The 17443-nt window shown below is 34.0% G+C and overlaps 2 protein-coding genes across 4 annotated transcripts in view; one reads left to right on the top strand and one right to left on the bottom strand.

Moving 5' to 3' along the window:
• LOC142353693 (plastin-3-like) overlaps positions 1-17443 on the top strand; it is a 577871-nt gene that overhangs the window by 490236 nt on the left and 70192 nt on the right. The gene's annotated exons all lie outside the window — the stretch shown is intronic.
• Positions 3586-17310, bottom strand: LOC142353649 (uncharacterized). 2 transcript variants are annotated; one of them, XM_075405945.1, is made up of 5 exons: positions 16881-17310; positions 16587-16642; positions 14434-14896; positions 5992-6238; positions 3586-4364 (listed from the first exon to the last, which is right to left on the bottom strand). In XM_075405945.1, exons 1-5 carry the CDS (start codon positions 17109-17111, stop codon positions 3658-3660), a joined length of 1704 nt encoding a protein of 567 aa, XP_075262060.1. In that variant the 5' UTR covers positions 17112-17310; the 3' UTR covers positions 3586-3657. The 2 variants fall into 2 exon arrangements, with proteins under 2 accessions (XP_075262060.1, XP_075262059.1); XM_075405944.1 differs by having other exon boundaries at positions 5992-6265; positions 16881-17309.

Here is a 17443-nt window from a genome sequence, read left to right as displayed (position 1 = left end):
ACCAATTTTTCCGTATAAGAGCGGGGAAAACGAGAATAAAATCTTTATAGAGATTTCAAAATGTCACTTTTTTCATGCTTTAACGCAAATCAAACTAACTGAACAAAAGTAACTCCGAAAGAATACAAACTGAGATGTACATAGGATAGCTTTTTAGTACCATAGTCCTTATGGATAATTTGTAAATGGCGGAGGAAAAAGACTGGGTTCCAAAACAAATCCGGTTATTTGGTAAAATAGACCAATTAATGAAAATTTCACACCATTAAGGACAGGAAAAAAAAGACTAACATAAACTAAATCACTAATCAGACTTAGAAAGTTTGAAGACAGTACAAAAACACTAGAATACCGCTTTTGACTGTAGTCAGACAATTGTAGTGAAATAAATCTAAATTCATAAATGATGAGGATTATTAACCTCTGTATAACTCCACCTTATTCCATCAAGTAGAAAAAAACGAGCGAAAATTATGTTTATGATATATTTTTGGTTCATATTTTTGTTTTATACATTTTATTATTTTATTATCCTTTTAGCATTTTTTAATATTATAATAAAAGTTTTTTCGAATAAAATTCAACCATCAAACTTATATCAAAAAAGTAAGTTTCAGGCAATAAAACGTATATTTGGGATTATGTCACTCAAGATGGCAACGTATAATATCCTGTGTCTTTTGATAACATTGTGTAGACGAGGTTTCTTCACCACCCTCTTATGTTTGGAAAAATTAGTAAAAATGCCAAGTTGCTGACAAATCCTGCCACCAGCTGTACAAAGGCAAACTTAAAATGAAAATTGAAACCAAAATTGCATAATTATTGGGAATCACTCCGTTGCATGATTTTTGTCGAAAGATTTTTGCAAGATTTTGAATCTTTTCATCACTGTGGGATGTACTGGGTTAGAGCTACGTAATAGAGGACTGAACAATAGTTAAATATTTCATTTGCGAGAACTACAGGTAGAGTGACATGCTGATATTTTGCCCTGGCTGTTGTCCAAGACCAAAATTATTTCCGATCACACCATCCCAGCCCGAGTCGAGAAAATTTCCGAAAATTATGTAAGAAATGCGCTGAAATGCGCTTATTTTTCAAAAAGTTCAGCGCAAAAACCTTACATAATAATGCGCTGAAATGTGCTGAAATGCGCTGAAACAAATCGACCCGGGAGACGTGCGCATTCGAGAATGATCGAAAGCGGCTTCAGTACGGGACTGTTTAATCCGATGTCATTTTGTTGTGGAACGGTTTGATCAAAAGTCAAATTGCTCCAGAACTGTACGGTCAGAACTAATTTTGACGTGGGACGGTCGAATCAATTTTGTTGTTGGATATCTAATCATTTCACTCTGGGACAATCTGATCAGAGTTCATATTGGTCTGGGACGGCCTGAACAGAGGACATCTTTGTCTAGGGCTTCAGAATGGGTCGTTATCGCTTCAGAATGTGTTTTTCCTTGTCGTTATATTCGTATTATTGCATGCATGTTTGTTTTCATAGAAAATGACACTTCAACTTACATTGCAAAGTGATATGAGCACAAGAATACACATGACATTTTAATTATAATTTTGAAAAAGAAAACATTATTTTTCAACAAAAGCATCAATTTGATCAATTAAAAACTTAGTAAATAAAGGTTACTTTTGTGTTTCAATTTTTTGTTTTGTTACAAAATCGTTCATCCACATTAAATTTAGAGCCAATTTTTTTTTGTAATAACGCATTTTGTTAACTCAGTCAGTTCTCGCTAATTTTATAGTTACTGATGCAGCAGGGGATCGCTTATGGGGACATTTTTACCATCAAGGAAAGTATAGAGTATCAGTAGAAATTATTCTTTTCCCAACCGGTTTACCCCGCTGGATAACTAACTGCATAGAACTATAGTTTAAGAACTGGATAAATTTTAAAAAATCTAATTCCGGTAGGATATTTTTTTCCTTAAAAACTAGTTTCCGATTTCTAATATCGGTTCTTTTGCAAATGTGCATATTTTTTCTATGGTCAGTTTGCTTTTTAAAATGGCCGTTTTTATCTATCGACTAGTCCAATTTTAACCGTCTTCTTTGCTTAAACGAACTTTCCGAAAGCAAAAACTGAGAAATAATAAGATTTGGTTGTTACTTAAAATCAAACTATGTGCTAGTTGTTTCCACCGGGAAGAAACTATTAATCATTTTGAACTTTTGAAAACAAATGCGACCAATTTTTCAATAAAATTTTCCTTTTGAAACTGATAGCAGTTGGCTTGTATTCAATTTTGTTTTCCAACATATCACTCCTTGCTCTGACCCATTCCTTGTGTAATTGCATTTTTTTCAGTTTTGGTAAGTTTAATAGGAGCTCGCTGGTTTGTATCCTTGTCAAACTTAATGTTGGGAAACGTAACTTGAAATAGTCTGCTTTTGATAGTAACCTTTGATTTAGTCAATTTTTTTTGCGAAATGTTATGTTAAGGTAATATTACTTGCTCAATTGAATGAACCAAAAAAATGGGATTCCCTGCAAAATTCAATCAGAGCTGTCTGGAGGTTATAATATATATATATATATATATATATATATATATATATATATATTCTTCTCAACAAAGTAGTATATATATATTCTTCTCAACGCTTGTATTCTTCTCAACAAAGTAGATCAACTATAATCTTGTTTATAACGTACCTGAGACTACAACTGTAGCCTCAGGTACCTTAACAAAATTTTTTTGCTTACCCAATAACAGTTATGAGTAGCAGATACGAAAAAAGTTTTCCGGTACTTTCCTTGGAGCTAATGGTTACCCTATTGAAACTGCAGTTAAATCACCGCACAAAGTTATCGATTTGATTAATAAGAGTCCAGATTTTTTTCTTTTGCAGGTGTTTACATATATTTTTTTGAGAGATCGCATAAAATTTTCAGCGAGAGCAAAAATATTTTAACACAAAATGTTTTATAAATCATCAATTGTTTCTGCTGACAAAAATTCTCAATAGAAGCCTTAAACTCTGCACACAAGTCCAAACAGTTTTTTATTGTTATTATTTTTTAGTCGCTTTCTTGTTATTTTGGCGGTTGATGTAACATATGTCAATTTAAGTGGATCAAAATGGATAGAACGTGAAAATAAATCTGCGACCAAAAATAAGTGTTTAACATCTTTTTTAAAATATTTGCTAAATTGTTAACGTGGGCCAAGTCGAGACACCCTATTTCGTTATTCTTAAAAATTTGCTTCTCTTTGTTCTAGTACTTTCTTTTAGATCTTTCTTTTAACTCGTACATGCCTCTTTGCTTTTATTCTCAGGTTTTTGTCGTTTATTTTTCTAGTATTTGTTAGTGTTGTTATTTCTAATTTATCAGAAAGGTAAAAACTGACAATATTTGGCATATCGAAAAAAATCGAGCCAAACAAAAGTACAACGTAAGAATTTTGACGAACTAAGATGATTTTGTAGGCTCCTGGGGTCGAGTACTATCTTTCCATACCACTTTTTGGGTGTCCATAATTTTTTCAGAAGTCGAGGTCTGAACCTGGGACGAACTTGTTTGACTGCCCACGTTTGTTGACACTTTAGTTGACATTTCATCAGTGATAAACTTTAATTAAACTCTAGATAAATCTTTAATGAACATAGACATCGGTCTTGAAAGGACTATTTAAAACCCAGCTTTAACACAAACATCCCATCGTTAAATTGACCGCGACACAAAATTCGATCGGTTCCAACTGCCAGCAAATAATTCGTTTGTTTTGAGCAGCGCTGCTTCATGAAATCGAACTCTATTGGTTGTAAAACTGCGAAATTCTCAACAGTCGCCAAGTTCACGTGAAATACCTTCAAGTAATGGTACAAATTGTGAAATAAATGGGTAACAAACAGGTAACCTGAGGTCGGATCGGGGTCATCTGAATCGGGTATGAACATAATTTTTTTAATAAGATTTACATCAGCAAGTTCAATCTTTCGCTTGAGCAAGTCGCTATTTTCAATTCCTTGAATTACAATTTTGTTTGATTCGGAGTACACTAAAATAAATCGGGGAGTAATTGTTATTTCATTGACGTGAGTTGCGTTTGTTTGTATTGTTTTCTCGAAGACTTCGTTTTCAAAAAGATGTATCATGATATCTTCGTTTTTGTTGGTTTTTGTAATTGCCATTTTTTCCAGTATGAAAAGACAGTTGTCAATAGCTGCAATTTTACTTTCAATTACTACCGATTTCTCGCTCTGACGCATGACGCGCAAGACTTCACCGTTTGTTTTCTTTACTGCTGATAAAATGTACCGTTGGTGGGTAGTTTTCTGCAAAACGTACATTGCTAAATCGTCTCCGCCAACTGCAACAGATTCGACAGTACCTAAACGAACATATAAGGCAGATAGATGAGGTTCTTTTGCTAGACAACTCAACATTTTATTGGTTATTTGGTCTTACATTATGAGCCAGCGCCTGCAACTGTTAGGGTAATCCTGGGTTAAAACCTGCATTTATTACTTTCAAGCTTGGTCTGCTACCCATATTATAACATTTCGTGGCACGCTTTCATTCTTGAGCAACTTCTTATTACCCTCGTTCATGAAAATTATTATTTCCCATATCTCTTGCCAATTATACGTTGAACAAGTAGAGCTTCTTTTCAAGTTATGCCCAGCTTATCTTTGGCAGAATTAGCCTCAGTTGTTTTCCTTCAAAATTCTCATCCTACTTTATTTAATGCTACGCTATTTTGTGGAATTTGGCAACTCAGACATAGACGAAGGCAAAAGTCCTAAACTTTGAGTAAAACAAAAATCGACTAACACCCGACAAATTGCTCCCAAACAAATGGCGAGGTATACTATGTAGAATCGGGAATAAAGTTAGAAAAACGCCTGTGAGGCAAGAACTATTGCCTAGGGAGGGTTTCGAACTCACAATCTCGCGCATACTAGTGTAAGAATTACCCAATACGCTACACAAGCTGTGCATTCGAAGCTTACAATCGACTATATTTTAGCAGCAGACTCAATTTCTAATTGCGCGAGAAATTCTAATCACTCACCAAAATCCAAAAGCCAAGTGTGGCAAAATCATACGAGAAATAACATCGAACTAATATTCTAGAACAAAATATACAAGCAAAAATTTTTTCTTCAAAAAGACACGCGATTATAATAAATGCTTAAATGTTCAAGAGCAATGAATTACCAATTTGCAGATTACATACAAATATGCCAACGTCATACTATGCCGACGTTTGAGAGTGATTGACTGGAACTGATTTTAATAGTGCCGAAACAGCGAATACCAATTAACTATCAATTAAATAATAGCGCATTTTATTTTCAAAGGAAACAGGCGACGCGGATCTGTAGTTCGGTTGTGATAGATTCATATCGATTCCCGCGGGCCGCAATTGTTTTATCCTGATAGATAATAAAATCCAAAATCTCACGACTTCAAATTGATTGGTTGAAAATTTTTGCGCTCATTTCAGTTGAAGTGGTCTGATTGGCTTAGAAATTTATTGCGAGAAAAATTGAATAAATTCTCGGCACTCCTATAATCGGCACTTTTATACGTCAGCATTGTTGTACGTCACCCAATTGGCATTATTGATCTCTTTTGGCCGTATCCCAAACTGGGAGACACTTTTGCATGTATCATTGTGCGTTTTGTAGAATTAAGAGGTAAAATGGATCAACGGATCTACTTTGTTTAATAAGGGCACTGGCTCGTAATGCAACGGTCTAATTTACGGTACAAATTTTTACCAGACTTTCGTCCTTTCATGTGATTTTGAATGTGTTTTTAACTCTCGTTGCCAGACTTGTGCTATCTGTTCCCAAATTGTTTTAACTTCATTGCTATAGACGTCCCCATTTTTTGAAGGATTCAGACAATTAGACCTAAACTCTAGCCTCATTTTTAAAAATCATAAATTATGCTGGAACTGGTTCAAGTTAAATTGATTAAAATGAATAAATTACAAAAACTAAACTTACGTTGAAATGGCCAACATCGGGGCAATGTAAACTTTTCTATATAATCCAAATTGTGATCGAAGACGAAAATCACGTTCTCGAAGGAACAGATCACTCGTTCACAGTGATGATCAAAAACTTGAGCCTTCAGTGTTATGAAATCGTCCAGACAGTCCATAGGCAAACGTTTTAGCACGTCAATTGCAACCAAATCCCTCCTCTGGTAACTTTTTCTTGATTCGGGTGGATCCGATGTCTGATTGCCGCCCTTGTCAAACTCAATGGCAGTTTTGAGCTTTTGTAGAAAAAAATGATTAATTAGTTATTCAATCTGCAGTGATTTTGAGCTTTTTTGATTATTTCTTGATGCGCTGATGGACTCAAGAAATCTGATGCGATTTCGGAAAAAAACGCGGAAAAATAACCACTTAATTATAGGTACGAAAAAAACCCCACTTGACTATAAAACAGCTGTCCATTTAGCGCATTTGGCCATGCCTGAGCGACCCGTGGGACTTGATACAAAAGTATCACAACCAAACAAATTATCACGACGAAATTCATTTTTAATTTCAGTGGGGGAGGGGGTTATTTCCTACCTAAAATTAAGTGGGCTTTTTTCGGGGTTTATTTCCTAGACCCAATCCGATGAAGTATTATTTTCTCTTACTTAAAAAAATCTGATGGGTTCTTAATTGGTCAATTCTTAAGATAGCATTCAGATTCTATCATATCTGTTGTGATTAGTGTTAATCCATGAAGACTACTATAGTCGCACTAAATTGTTACGTAACTAACTTTTATGTTCTGATTATTATTATGTAATGTGTACCTGTCGCGTGCTAGCTAAAAAGGTCATTTTCGCTCTTTGTTTTCTCTGATCTTTAAATTAAACATGAAAACTAACTCTTCTGAACGCAATGCATGAACCTTCGTTTTATGTTCAGAGCGGAGCCAACTTTAAAACCATAGCTTACGCAAATCTGCTGGGAACAAAAAATACACAAGACATTAAACCGTTTGGCCTACAGACTCCGTCGAGTCATATTAATAGGAACCGGTATGGATTAAGGAATTCGGTATGGCCATAATCACAAAGAATGGCAAGAATGGCATTGACGCTGAAGATTTGCTATTCCAGAATACATTAGAGATTACATGTTACTACCATACCAGGACAATTGAATGGATCCAAACAAATGAAGCAAATTTGAACTAAATTACCCTTGTGTCGCTCGTTTCCACACACATGCCTACAACTCTAATCTTTAACCACAGGTCGTGAAAAAGTCCGTCAAAATCGAGTATGTATACTCGGTTTTTTGGACATAGGACAGGTAATGACAGTCTGGATCAAAAACGCAGAGTATAGTCCACACTGTTCTTGGCCGTTGGAAAAAAGGCAATCAAGCTTCGATTAAGCAGACCCGCGTCAATATCAGAGCAAAATATGGCAACAATTTTTAGAATATACAGTTTCCGAGTTCCGAAAAGACTGCAACATAAGCCGCGGATAGTGTTAGGGGGTCTATGCAGGTGCAACTACTGTGAAAATGGAGCAGTACTGGATTCGAACCAGCATCTCTTACTTGCAAGCCTAGTGTGCCACCCATTTACACCAACTGGTCTTACGTTCTCGAACTTGTGCGTCTCTTATAGCCCGTTCTCACGTGCTTTCTTGCTTCTCAAGGCTCCATATCTTCAGCCAAGTATACTTTTTGCCAAGCTATATCAAGCTTATCTTAGGCACAATATAAATTAAGTTGTTCGCGCTCAACCTTCTATCAGATAGGGTTATTTTCAACCTTTGCTTCCCGTTTAGCTACCCCAGCCTACGTTGAGTTTTAAGTCTACCCAGCCAAAAAAAGTAGCCTGTTTTAAAAGTCTCCAGATTCATGGGCTGCGGAACAAAGTACAGTTAAGTAGCACCCCATTTTGGCCCCCGGAAGATTCTGGGCTCGATCTCCATTGAAGACAAATAGAATACCCGTCGTGTACAAAGCACCTCACTCATTTGCACTTGCAAATTTGCATGATACAAAAATCCCTGAGCAGGAAGGGTAAAAAATGGGGACATAACCATAAAAACTTTCGGAGAAAAAAAGCAAATTTTTTGTGAGCAAAACCTTACACACGGAAAGATTGCAGATTACATGATTTTTCATGTAAAACTAAATGAATCTCTTGGGTTGGGCATCATCACAATTTTTTGTGCGATTTACAAGAAACTTCACGTTTTCATCACATCAAATTTCATGTCAGAAAATACAAATCTAGGAAAAAGATTTGGCTAGCATTAGTTTTGTTCAAGTACCACAACCTTTGACGGAATTTGATTCTTATATTGTATAACTCATATGTGACAAAAAAAACAAACGTTTGGATTGTTTTTAGCGATTTTTCTTCAGTGCTCTTTTTCAACTGCTTTTGTGCATAAATCAATCCAATTGGATTTTGCTGGCAAAATTTCAATACCTCATGCACTATAGACAAAATTTAGAAAACTGGTCAAATCTAATCTAAGGCGATGTTTCTGGGTTTCGACACTTAAACAAGACAAAGTGTTCATAAAAGTTATCAATTTCGTATTGATTGAATTAATTTACAAGAAAACAACTAAAACACAAGTTGCAGAAAAATATTACTATTAAAACTGTTTTGTTTTTCTTCATACGGTCAATCACTGGAGAAATCGTTTTATTGTTCATCACACGAGCAAAAATTTCTCTTGATTTTTCATTTTTATTCATTGTTTTATTTTTCATCGCCAGAGAAAAAATTGTGATTTCTCACGAGAAAGTTTTAGAGTGTGTTAGTCTTTCTACATGCATGCCACTTGAACGCACCTTAACTCATTTCTAATTGCTTTGAGTAATACTCCCTTAGAGAAAAAATTTAATTGCTCAGTGTACCAGCTCTATTAGTCTACTTTTTCCAATAGCGTTGAAAAACTTTTCTTAACTACGATTCACGTCTAAAGAAAAGGTTAAGACAACTTTTACAAGCATAGCACAAATTGCACTCAACAACAAGTGCAACCGGTATGTCGAGACGTTCACAGACAGAAAGTGCCATGTCCAGACCGTCCCACACGAAAACAGATTGTGCCAGAATTTTGTTTGATCACGTTCAGACTTTGGTGTGTTAATGTCCAGACTTTCGCGCGTTCATCAAGCTTCTGTGCCAACACCAGATTTTATGCTTTCTCGTACAGATTTTGATGCTTTCGTGTCCAGAATTTTTTGCATTAATCAGACTTTTACCTGCTCAGGAGACTTTTGTGCCGCACGAGATTCGTATGTTTGTGTTCAGACTTAAGTGCGTTCAAATTCATACGCACCGCAATGACTAGATCTAACTTTTGCCCATGATTGTAATAAAATTGACCAACTTTGTTTTTTATCCTTAAAATTAAAAAAAGGGGTTTGTAATAAATACAACGCAAAAAACTAAGTATAATGACTTGTAAATCTGGTAATCGATTTAGCTCATTTTTTTCATTGACACTATGTATTCAATATAATACTAAAAAACTACTTTTGTTTTACCAATTTTGCCCCCAATTTTCTTCTGACATTCTACGAACAACAAAGACTCAAGGAGTATTAGGTTTCTATTTTGGGTTTAAAAAAAATTATTATACCAAGCATAATTGAGCAAGTACCAAAAACTTTTGAGATTTACCGGAATAAATTTGATTTTCAAACATTCAACCTATAAATGTAAATCATTAATTATGAGTCCAAATGTCTTGGAAAAAAGACAAAATACTGGAAGAAAAAGACTTCAAAATCTTCAATTCTCTACTTTTTCAACTCTGTTTTAAGTTTCCCGAAAAAACTTTTTGTTTTAATCAATACAATTCAAAAGATTTGCGATCTATATATACGCTGCGGGTGCATAAAACAAATTCAATTTCACATCAATTGACTTTTAAGAAGTTATTCGCGGCTACTTCTGGGTCTTATGACTTGTCAATTGTTGGCCCGCACTTAATGCAAGGTTTGCACAGCAAGATTCCAAGAGCCATTTTTTGCATTAAGCACAGTCTAAATTTAGCACTTAATTCTTTGTCTTCAGATTTTAGTGCGTTCAAATTCAAACTCACGGCATTGACTACATCTAAATTTGGCTCATGATTGTAGTAAAATTGACCAACTTTGTTTTTACATCCTCGAAATTAATAAGGGTTTTGTAGGGTTTTAAAAACTTTACATAATCTACAAAAAATGCAATAACTTTGGATAAATTTGTTATGTTTTAACAGGTTCGGCATGACATGAAGGCGTACAGCCTCAGTTACTTCTATGACTAAATTTAAGAAGTTTAAATACAACACAAAAAACTAAGTGTAATAACTTGTAAATCTGGTAATCGATTTAGCTAATTTTTTTCATTGACACTATGTATTCAATATAATACTAAAAAACTACTTTTGTTTTACCAATTTTGCCCCCAATTTTCTTCTGACATTCTACGAACAACAAAGACTCAAGGAGTATTAGGTTTCTATTTTGGGTTTAAAAAAAATTATTATACCAAGCATAATTGAGCAAGTACCAAAAACTTTTGAGTTTTACCGGAATAAATTTGATTTTCAAACATTCAACCTATAAATGTAAATCATTAATTATGAGTCCAAATGTCTTGGAAAAAAGACAAAATACTGGAAGAAAAAGACTTCAAAATCTTCAATTCTCTACTTTTTCAACTCTGTTTTAAGTTTCCCGAAAAAACTTTTTGTTTTAATCAATACATTTCAAAAGATTTGCGATCTATATATACGCTGCGGGTGCATAAAACAAATTCAATTTCACATCAATTGACTTTTAAGAAGTTATTCGCGGCTACTTCTGGGTCTTATGACTTGTCAATTGTTGGCCCGCACTTAATGCAAGGTTTGCACAGCAAGATTCCAAGAGCCATTTTTTGCATTAAGCACAGTCTAAATTTAGCACTTAATTCTTTGTCTTCAGATTTTAGTGCGTTCAAATTCAAACTCACGGCATTGACTACATCTAAATTTGGCTCATGAATGTAGTAAAATTGACCAACTTTGTTTTTACATCCTCGAAATTAATAAGGGTTTTGTAGGGTTTTAAAAACTTTACATAATCTACAAAAAATGCAATAACTTTGGATAAATTTGTTATGTTTTAACAGGTTCGGCATGACATGAAGGCGTACAGCCTCAGTTACTTCTATGACTAAATTTAAGAAGTTTAAATACAACACAAAAACTAAGTGTAATAACTTGTAAATCTGGTAATCGATTTAGCTAATTTTTTTCATTGACACTATGTATTCAATATAATACCAAAAAACTACTTTTGTTTTACCAATTTTGGCGCCAATTTTCTTCTGACTTTCTACAAACAACAAAGATTCAAGGAGTATTAGGTTTCTGCTTTGGGTTTTAAAAAATTTAATATATCCAGCATAATTGAGCAAGTACCAAGAACGTTTGAGATTTACCGAAATAAATTTGGTTTTCAAAAATTCAACCTATAAATGTAAACGATCGATTATGGGTCCAAATATGTTGGTAAAAAAGACAATATGCTGGTAGAAAAAACTTCAAAATCGTCAATTCTCTACTTTATCAACTCTGTTTTAAGTTTCTCAAAAATATTTTTTGTTTTGATCAATACAATTCAAAAGAGATGCGATCTCTATATACGCTGCGCTTGCGTAAAACAACTTTAATTTCACATCGTTTGACTTTTAAGAAGTTATTCGCGGCTACTTCAGGGTCTTAAGACTTATCAATTGTTGGCCCTCACTTAATGCAAGGTTTGCACAGCAAGATTCCAAGAGCTATTTTTTGCAATAAACCCAGTCTAAGTGTAGCACTTAATTCTTTGTCTAAAATATTGTAGCTACAGCGCAAAATTCAGCTCTAGCCAAATTTTAGGTATTTTCTGTTTTCAAAATTAGCTTGAAGCGGTATATCACAAAGCTTGTTTAATACATCGTATTTAATTGGGTTTAAAGCAGAAAAAACTGTTGACCAAATCAAGAAGAACTTAACGCTTCTTCAAAAATATTTACTTTGAGTTACAAAATTCTCCTCAAAACCATAAAAATGTTCGGATATTTTTTTAAATGCGGCGATTTATTCAATTGTAACTTTTTTTTATTGGGAGCAAATAAATATTATGCTACTTTGGCTAAGGTGTTTTGTATAATATTTACGTTTTCAAAATATTATTGTGCTGAATTAGTTAGTTTGTAAGAATCGTTTGTGTTTGAGTTTTTTATACGCGATTGAAATTGCTTAGACGATATATGGAAAAATATATGTTTTTCCGCATTAGTCGATTCTGAAAAAGAGAGCATAAAACAAAAATTGCCGCAATTGATAACGGTGTCACTTTCAATAGAGTTAGGTGATAAACGCTCAATTCGCTGGAAAATAAAACTGCGCAGACAACGCAATACAATTTTTGATAAAATCAACTGCAGAATTGACAAAACTTTTTACGAGGCTTTGAAAATTGACTTTCTCATCTTAAACTGCAATTCCTGTAATCTGACTTTCTTAGGCCTGAAAACCAAAAAAAACTGGTCAACTCTGATGCGAAGTTCGTGATTTCTGCATTCCAAAACAACTCTACTTGGATCCACAAGAATTAAAATGAAGTCAATATTGCTGCTTAATTGTGTTGCGCAATGATTGCGGCATTGATTTTCGGTGCTAATCTGCTCAACGTTTTCCAATTCCCTTCGGAGTTTGAATCATTGAGCAACACAATTAGGCAATACTGACTTCCGTTTAGTTCTTTTGGATCCTAATAGAGTTCTTTTAGCATGCAGAAATCACTGACGTTTAACCACAGTATCGCCAATTAATCTTTAAGGCGTCAGAGAAAATTGAGTAACGCACAAATCGAAGCGGTATATGCACTTTGATGCATTTTTTACCATTTGGAGCTAGATAATTGACAACTAAGAAAAACCTCAGGCAATTTTGAGAGCCAATCTTCGTATTTCAATGGAAGATTTGCTTTATTCCAATTAAATGTTTTTGATTTTTTTTATAAATTACATTTTGCAAACGCAAACCAATGTTGAATAGTTAATTGCCAAGCAAATGTTATCTGATAGTCGATATTGTACGTTTTGTGAACTAGTTGAATCCAGCACCACTATGACGATACATATATATATATATATATATATATATATATATAATAATTAATTTTGACTTTAAACTGCACAGAAGTGATTAAGGTTAATTTTGTATTTGCTATTGGATTACATTAGCGAAATTGAATAAGTTCTTTATAAAACGCCTAGATGTAAAGCACTCAGCATTATCATTATGTAGATTTCAATTTGAAATGGAAAAAAATTTAATCGAACGGTACGGTTGGTTAGCAGGCTATGCTTGTTGTTGTTTTAACTAGTCAACGTTTAACATTTTTCTAAAAATATATTTTTCAGGTTGAGGTCTCAAACCGAAGGTCCATATATCCAGACTTCCCCAGAATTAACATTTCTGTTTCCAGACCGTCTCAGACGGAAAGTACTTATTTGCAGCCTATCGTGCATTCAAAAATTTCTTGTGCGTCCTCCGTGCATTCAGAAAACTTCCGTGCGCTCCAAATCAAAACTCGTGCGCTCCAAATTTGAAAATTTGTGCATCCAGGCAATCGTGCGCTCAAAGACACTTGTATCCAGACTTTCGTGCGTTCAAAAAATTTTTATGCTTTCTTCGTGCGTTCAAAAGTGTGTGTTTCCAGACTTTCCTGTGTTTATATCCAGATCTATCATGAATTGGTATCTTAGCAAATTTATAATGTATTTATTTTAAGTATTGGTATCTTAGGGTTATGGTTTTGATGAAGTGCCCCAGTAGTTGGTACATTTAAAACCTGTCGATGATCATATTGGTTGAAGAGAGTGCCAGTCATCCAGTTTTTAAAGCTTGAATATTTTGGAACTTCAGCATTTTTTTTATAATTCCAGGCGTGAAAAAGTTCAAAACAAAGCAAAATGTTGGATGCGAATTTCCTGCGTTTGACCTTTTGCGACTTTTTGAACTGAAGTAAGTTGAGGTTTTCTTCGTCGAAAGCTTTCACAAGGAAGGGTCACTATAATAAGATTTTCGTGCGTTCAAAGTTTCCTATGTCCAGACCATCGTGCGTTCAAAAACACGGTAGTTAAGGTGTAACCTAAACGAATTCAAGTGTAGCTACCTGAAAAAGTTTTTTATTGCGTTCAACAAGAATTTTTTTTCAAATAAATCGAACTATAAACAAAACAAAAATACCAATTCTAGGGGAAACAACAACACATTTATCAAAGCAATGTCCAGCCGTTTGTTGAGTTTAGCAAATTTACGCTTAAGTTAAACAAAAAATTTTTCCCACTCTTCAACTCTACTGTTTACAGTATACAAGCCAAGCCTAATCAAAATGGCTTTTAAGTTCGACGGGCACTTTTCTCCCTCATAGTTACCTGCGTTGCAAGGTCAAGCTGTTCCAGCGCACAATTAAATAAACCACCCATAGTGTCCAGATCTTGTTTCAGTGCTTGAAGATTCTCTTGATTATTGACTTGTTTTTGAAGCATTCTGGCTGTGTATTTGTGCAGGTTGCAATCGACCGTATTTGAAACAAACTCCAAGTGAAATTCAGACATTTCGTTGACTTTCTCCATGAGTTCAAATAGCGAAGAGCTGAAACTTTTTGCTTTTCCTTCTATCTTTTTCACTGCCTCTTGATACGCCAAAACTTTCTCCGTGTTTTCGCCAGCAATTTTTCTGATTTCGGAAACAACTACTGATTTAGGAACTATTCTGTGTCCCTCTGATTGGTCAATATGATTGGTCGACCAACAATCATCGCAAATAGGTTCCGAACAATTGGTTCCTTTGCAAAAGAAGACTTTCGGTTTTTGATGAGTAGCGCAAATATGGTGCTGAATGAATCAATTGTAAGGATCTTTTCTTGACAGCTATTACTTTATATTGCTCACTGGAACCTTTAATAGCACAGTATAATCAACACGAAATTGTAAATTCAAAAAACATTTGGAAAAACAATGCGAAAGCAATTCAAAATTTCCAAAGCTTTTCTATGTAAAACAAACACTGAAAGCAAAGCATTTAAGAAACAGGATAAATTTTTATTGTTTTCCAAATTGCAAACTTTTGAGGCTTTAATACAACGGTGACATTTTTTTTTCATTTTTAGGGAAATTCAAAATACGCGCAAAAAAGATAAAAATCAATCAAACGCAAAAAAAATCGTGCCGCTTCCGCCCTTTAAAAAACTTTTTTATTTGAAAAATTCAACCGAACAAACACAAGAAATTTTCGCTTGAAAAATTTTTATACAACAGCTAGCCGTTACATTCGTAGAACATTTAGAAATATGAGTGGTGACATCTTTCTAGCTCGTTTTTCCTTTTCTTGTGTTTTTCTAAGACTCAATTGCAAACTATTTGACCAAATTGAGCTACATCCAACTTTTTGGTGCCTGACCTTTTAACACTTTATTATCTAATCTGAGCTTAGGGCTAGGAGTAAATCTGAATTTGCTAAAAATGGCTCACAAGGAGAAGTACTGGAAATCTTAGGGAATAATGTAAGATAGATTAATCAAGAAAATCTACTCAAGAGTTAGTATTCTGTATTTATGTATAAAAAAAGAACCAAATTTTGTCTTCTCAGGTGAAAAAATTACTTGTTTATTTTGTGTTTGACAAGTTTTATATATATATATATATATATATGTATATATATATATATATATATATACAGAAAGTTTTTTTGGATGTTCTAATAAATTGACAAAAGCGTAAAAAGTGAAATGAGTTATTCGGAAAAAAGTTTAGTTGTGGGGCGATAGATAATTGAACATAAGTTGAAAAAATGCAGCACACTTTTGATGAGGAGTTAAAAAGAAAATTTTTTGACCAAAAGATACTTGCAGTATAAGTGCAAAATGAGTGACCACAGTTGAAAATCTTGGCTCATCAAATATATGAAAGCGTCAAAAACTTTTGGTCAAAAAATTTTCTCTTAAACTTCTCATCAAAAAGTGTGCAGCATTTTTTCAACTTATGTTCAATTATCTATCGCCCCACAACTAACCTTTTTTCCGAATAACTAATTCCACTTTTTACACCTTTATTATGTTAAATAACATTTCTCTTGCTTTCTTTCGTGACTCTTTGTCGACCCGTCGTTGTTTTGAGTTATTCTTTTAAATAGTTCGGAAAAAATTGAGTGATCATTTGATAGTGACGAGATAAAACAAGCTGAAAACTCCAGTATTCAACTTGTTTTATCTCGTCGCTATCAAATGATCACTAAATGTTTTCCGAAGTATTTAAAAGAGCAAACCAAAACAACGTCGGGCCGACAAAGAGTCACAAAAGAAAGCAAGAGAAATGTTATTTGTTATTAAAGGTTCAATCACTGGAATCAAATGAACTTCCGAAAGAAACCTTTCTGGGACCTCTGAAATGTCAAAATTCTCCGCTGCCTACCTAAAGGTCAACTGGTTAAATCCAGTTCAAATTCACTTCGTAAAAAACCTTGCTAAAATTAAGATCCATCAACATTACTAGTCGAGGAGTAAAAAGTAGAGAGATTGATCCATTCCAATGAGGCATCCAGGTTCTCGTTTTGCTGCTTCCCGCTTTTCAGGTATAAAACAGCCTGAAACATAGTTGAGTCTATAGCTATTTAGTGATTATCAAATTTTTTGTTATATTAATATTATTTTAATATTATTTTAATATTATGTCATATGCCATTATCAAATTTAAAGCATATAATTGGGAGACGTCGACAAAAAAATTTTTTGTCTGTAATTGTTTTGCACGGTGTTGAAATCAGTCAAGCCAAAAATAGCTAAATTCACGATCTTTTTGCTTGTTAATATTTTTCAACTTACTTTTTTGAGCGAGTAATTCTGTGGAAAATCGTGGGCGCCGCTTGACTCATCCGGAAACTGGCTTCTACAAACCGGGCATTGTCGCTGGTTTCTATGGACGAGTTTTTCCAGACATTTTCTGCAAAATGAGTGACCACAGTTCAAAATTCTCGGCTCCTCAAATATATGAAAGCATATTGTGCAACTGAGTTCTTCATTGTCATCAAAACTGAGGGCATAACCAGAGGCCATATAGGTTTTAGTTTTATAGAATAAGGTATGGTCAATTTAGATTCGAAAACAAAAATGATTTGTTTTCAATTCTTAATTGACAAAACTAACCAAGAAATCAATTAGTGTACTCATTTAGTGTACTCATTTCAAGCTCTCTTAAATTGACCTGTAATATTAGAGATGTATCTGATTTGTTATTTATTGTTAGTTAATCATACGCTTTTGCCCAAAACAAGAGGGCAAAGTATACGAAAATCACTTTATCTTATTACTGAAAAGAATAAACGAATTTCTAGACTCAAATGTTAAGCAAATGTGAGCTCTGTCTTCGCCTAAAATTGGCAACATTG

This window comes from Convolutriloba macropyga, chromosome 14, assembly GCF_964194025.1.
Source record: "Convolutriloba macropyga chromosome 14, txConMacr16.3, whole genome shotgun sequence".
Lineage (NCBI taxonomy): Eukaryota > Metazoa > Xenacoelomorpha > Acoela > Convolutidae > Convolutriloba > Convolutriloba macropyga.
Note: the sequence above shows the minus strand (reverse complement) of the source record. Positions and strands in the feature narration are given on the sequence as shown.

Coding starts and splice junctions, on each gene's coding strand:
- LOC142353649 (XM_075405944.1), bottom strand. CDS start 17,111: ATGGCCTCTGGTTATGCCCTCAGTTTTGATGACAATGAAGAACTCAGT. Junction 14,897..16,586: donor GAGAACCTGGATGCCTCATT/GGAATGGATCAA, acceptor TTGATTCATTCA/GCACCATATTTGCGCTACTC. Junction 6,266..14,433: donor AGCTTGACCTTGCAACGCAG/GTAACTATGAGG, acceptor TTTCTACAAAAG/CTCAAAACTGCCATTGAGTT.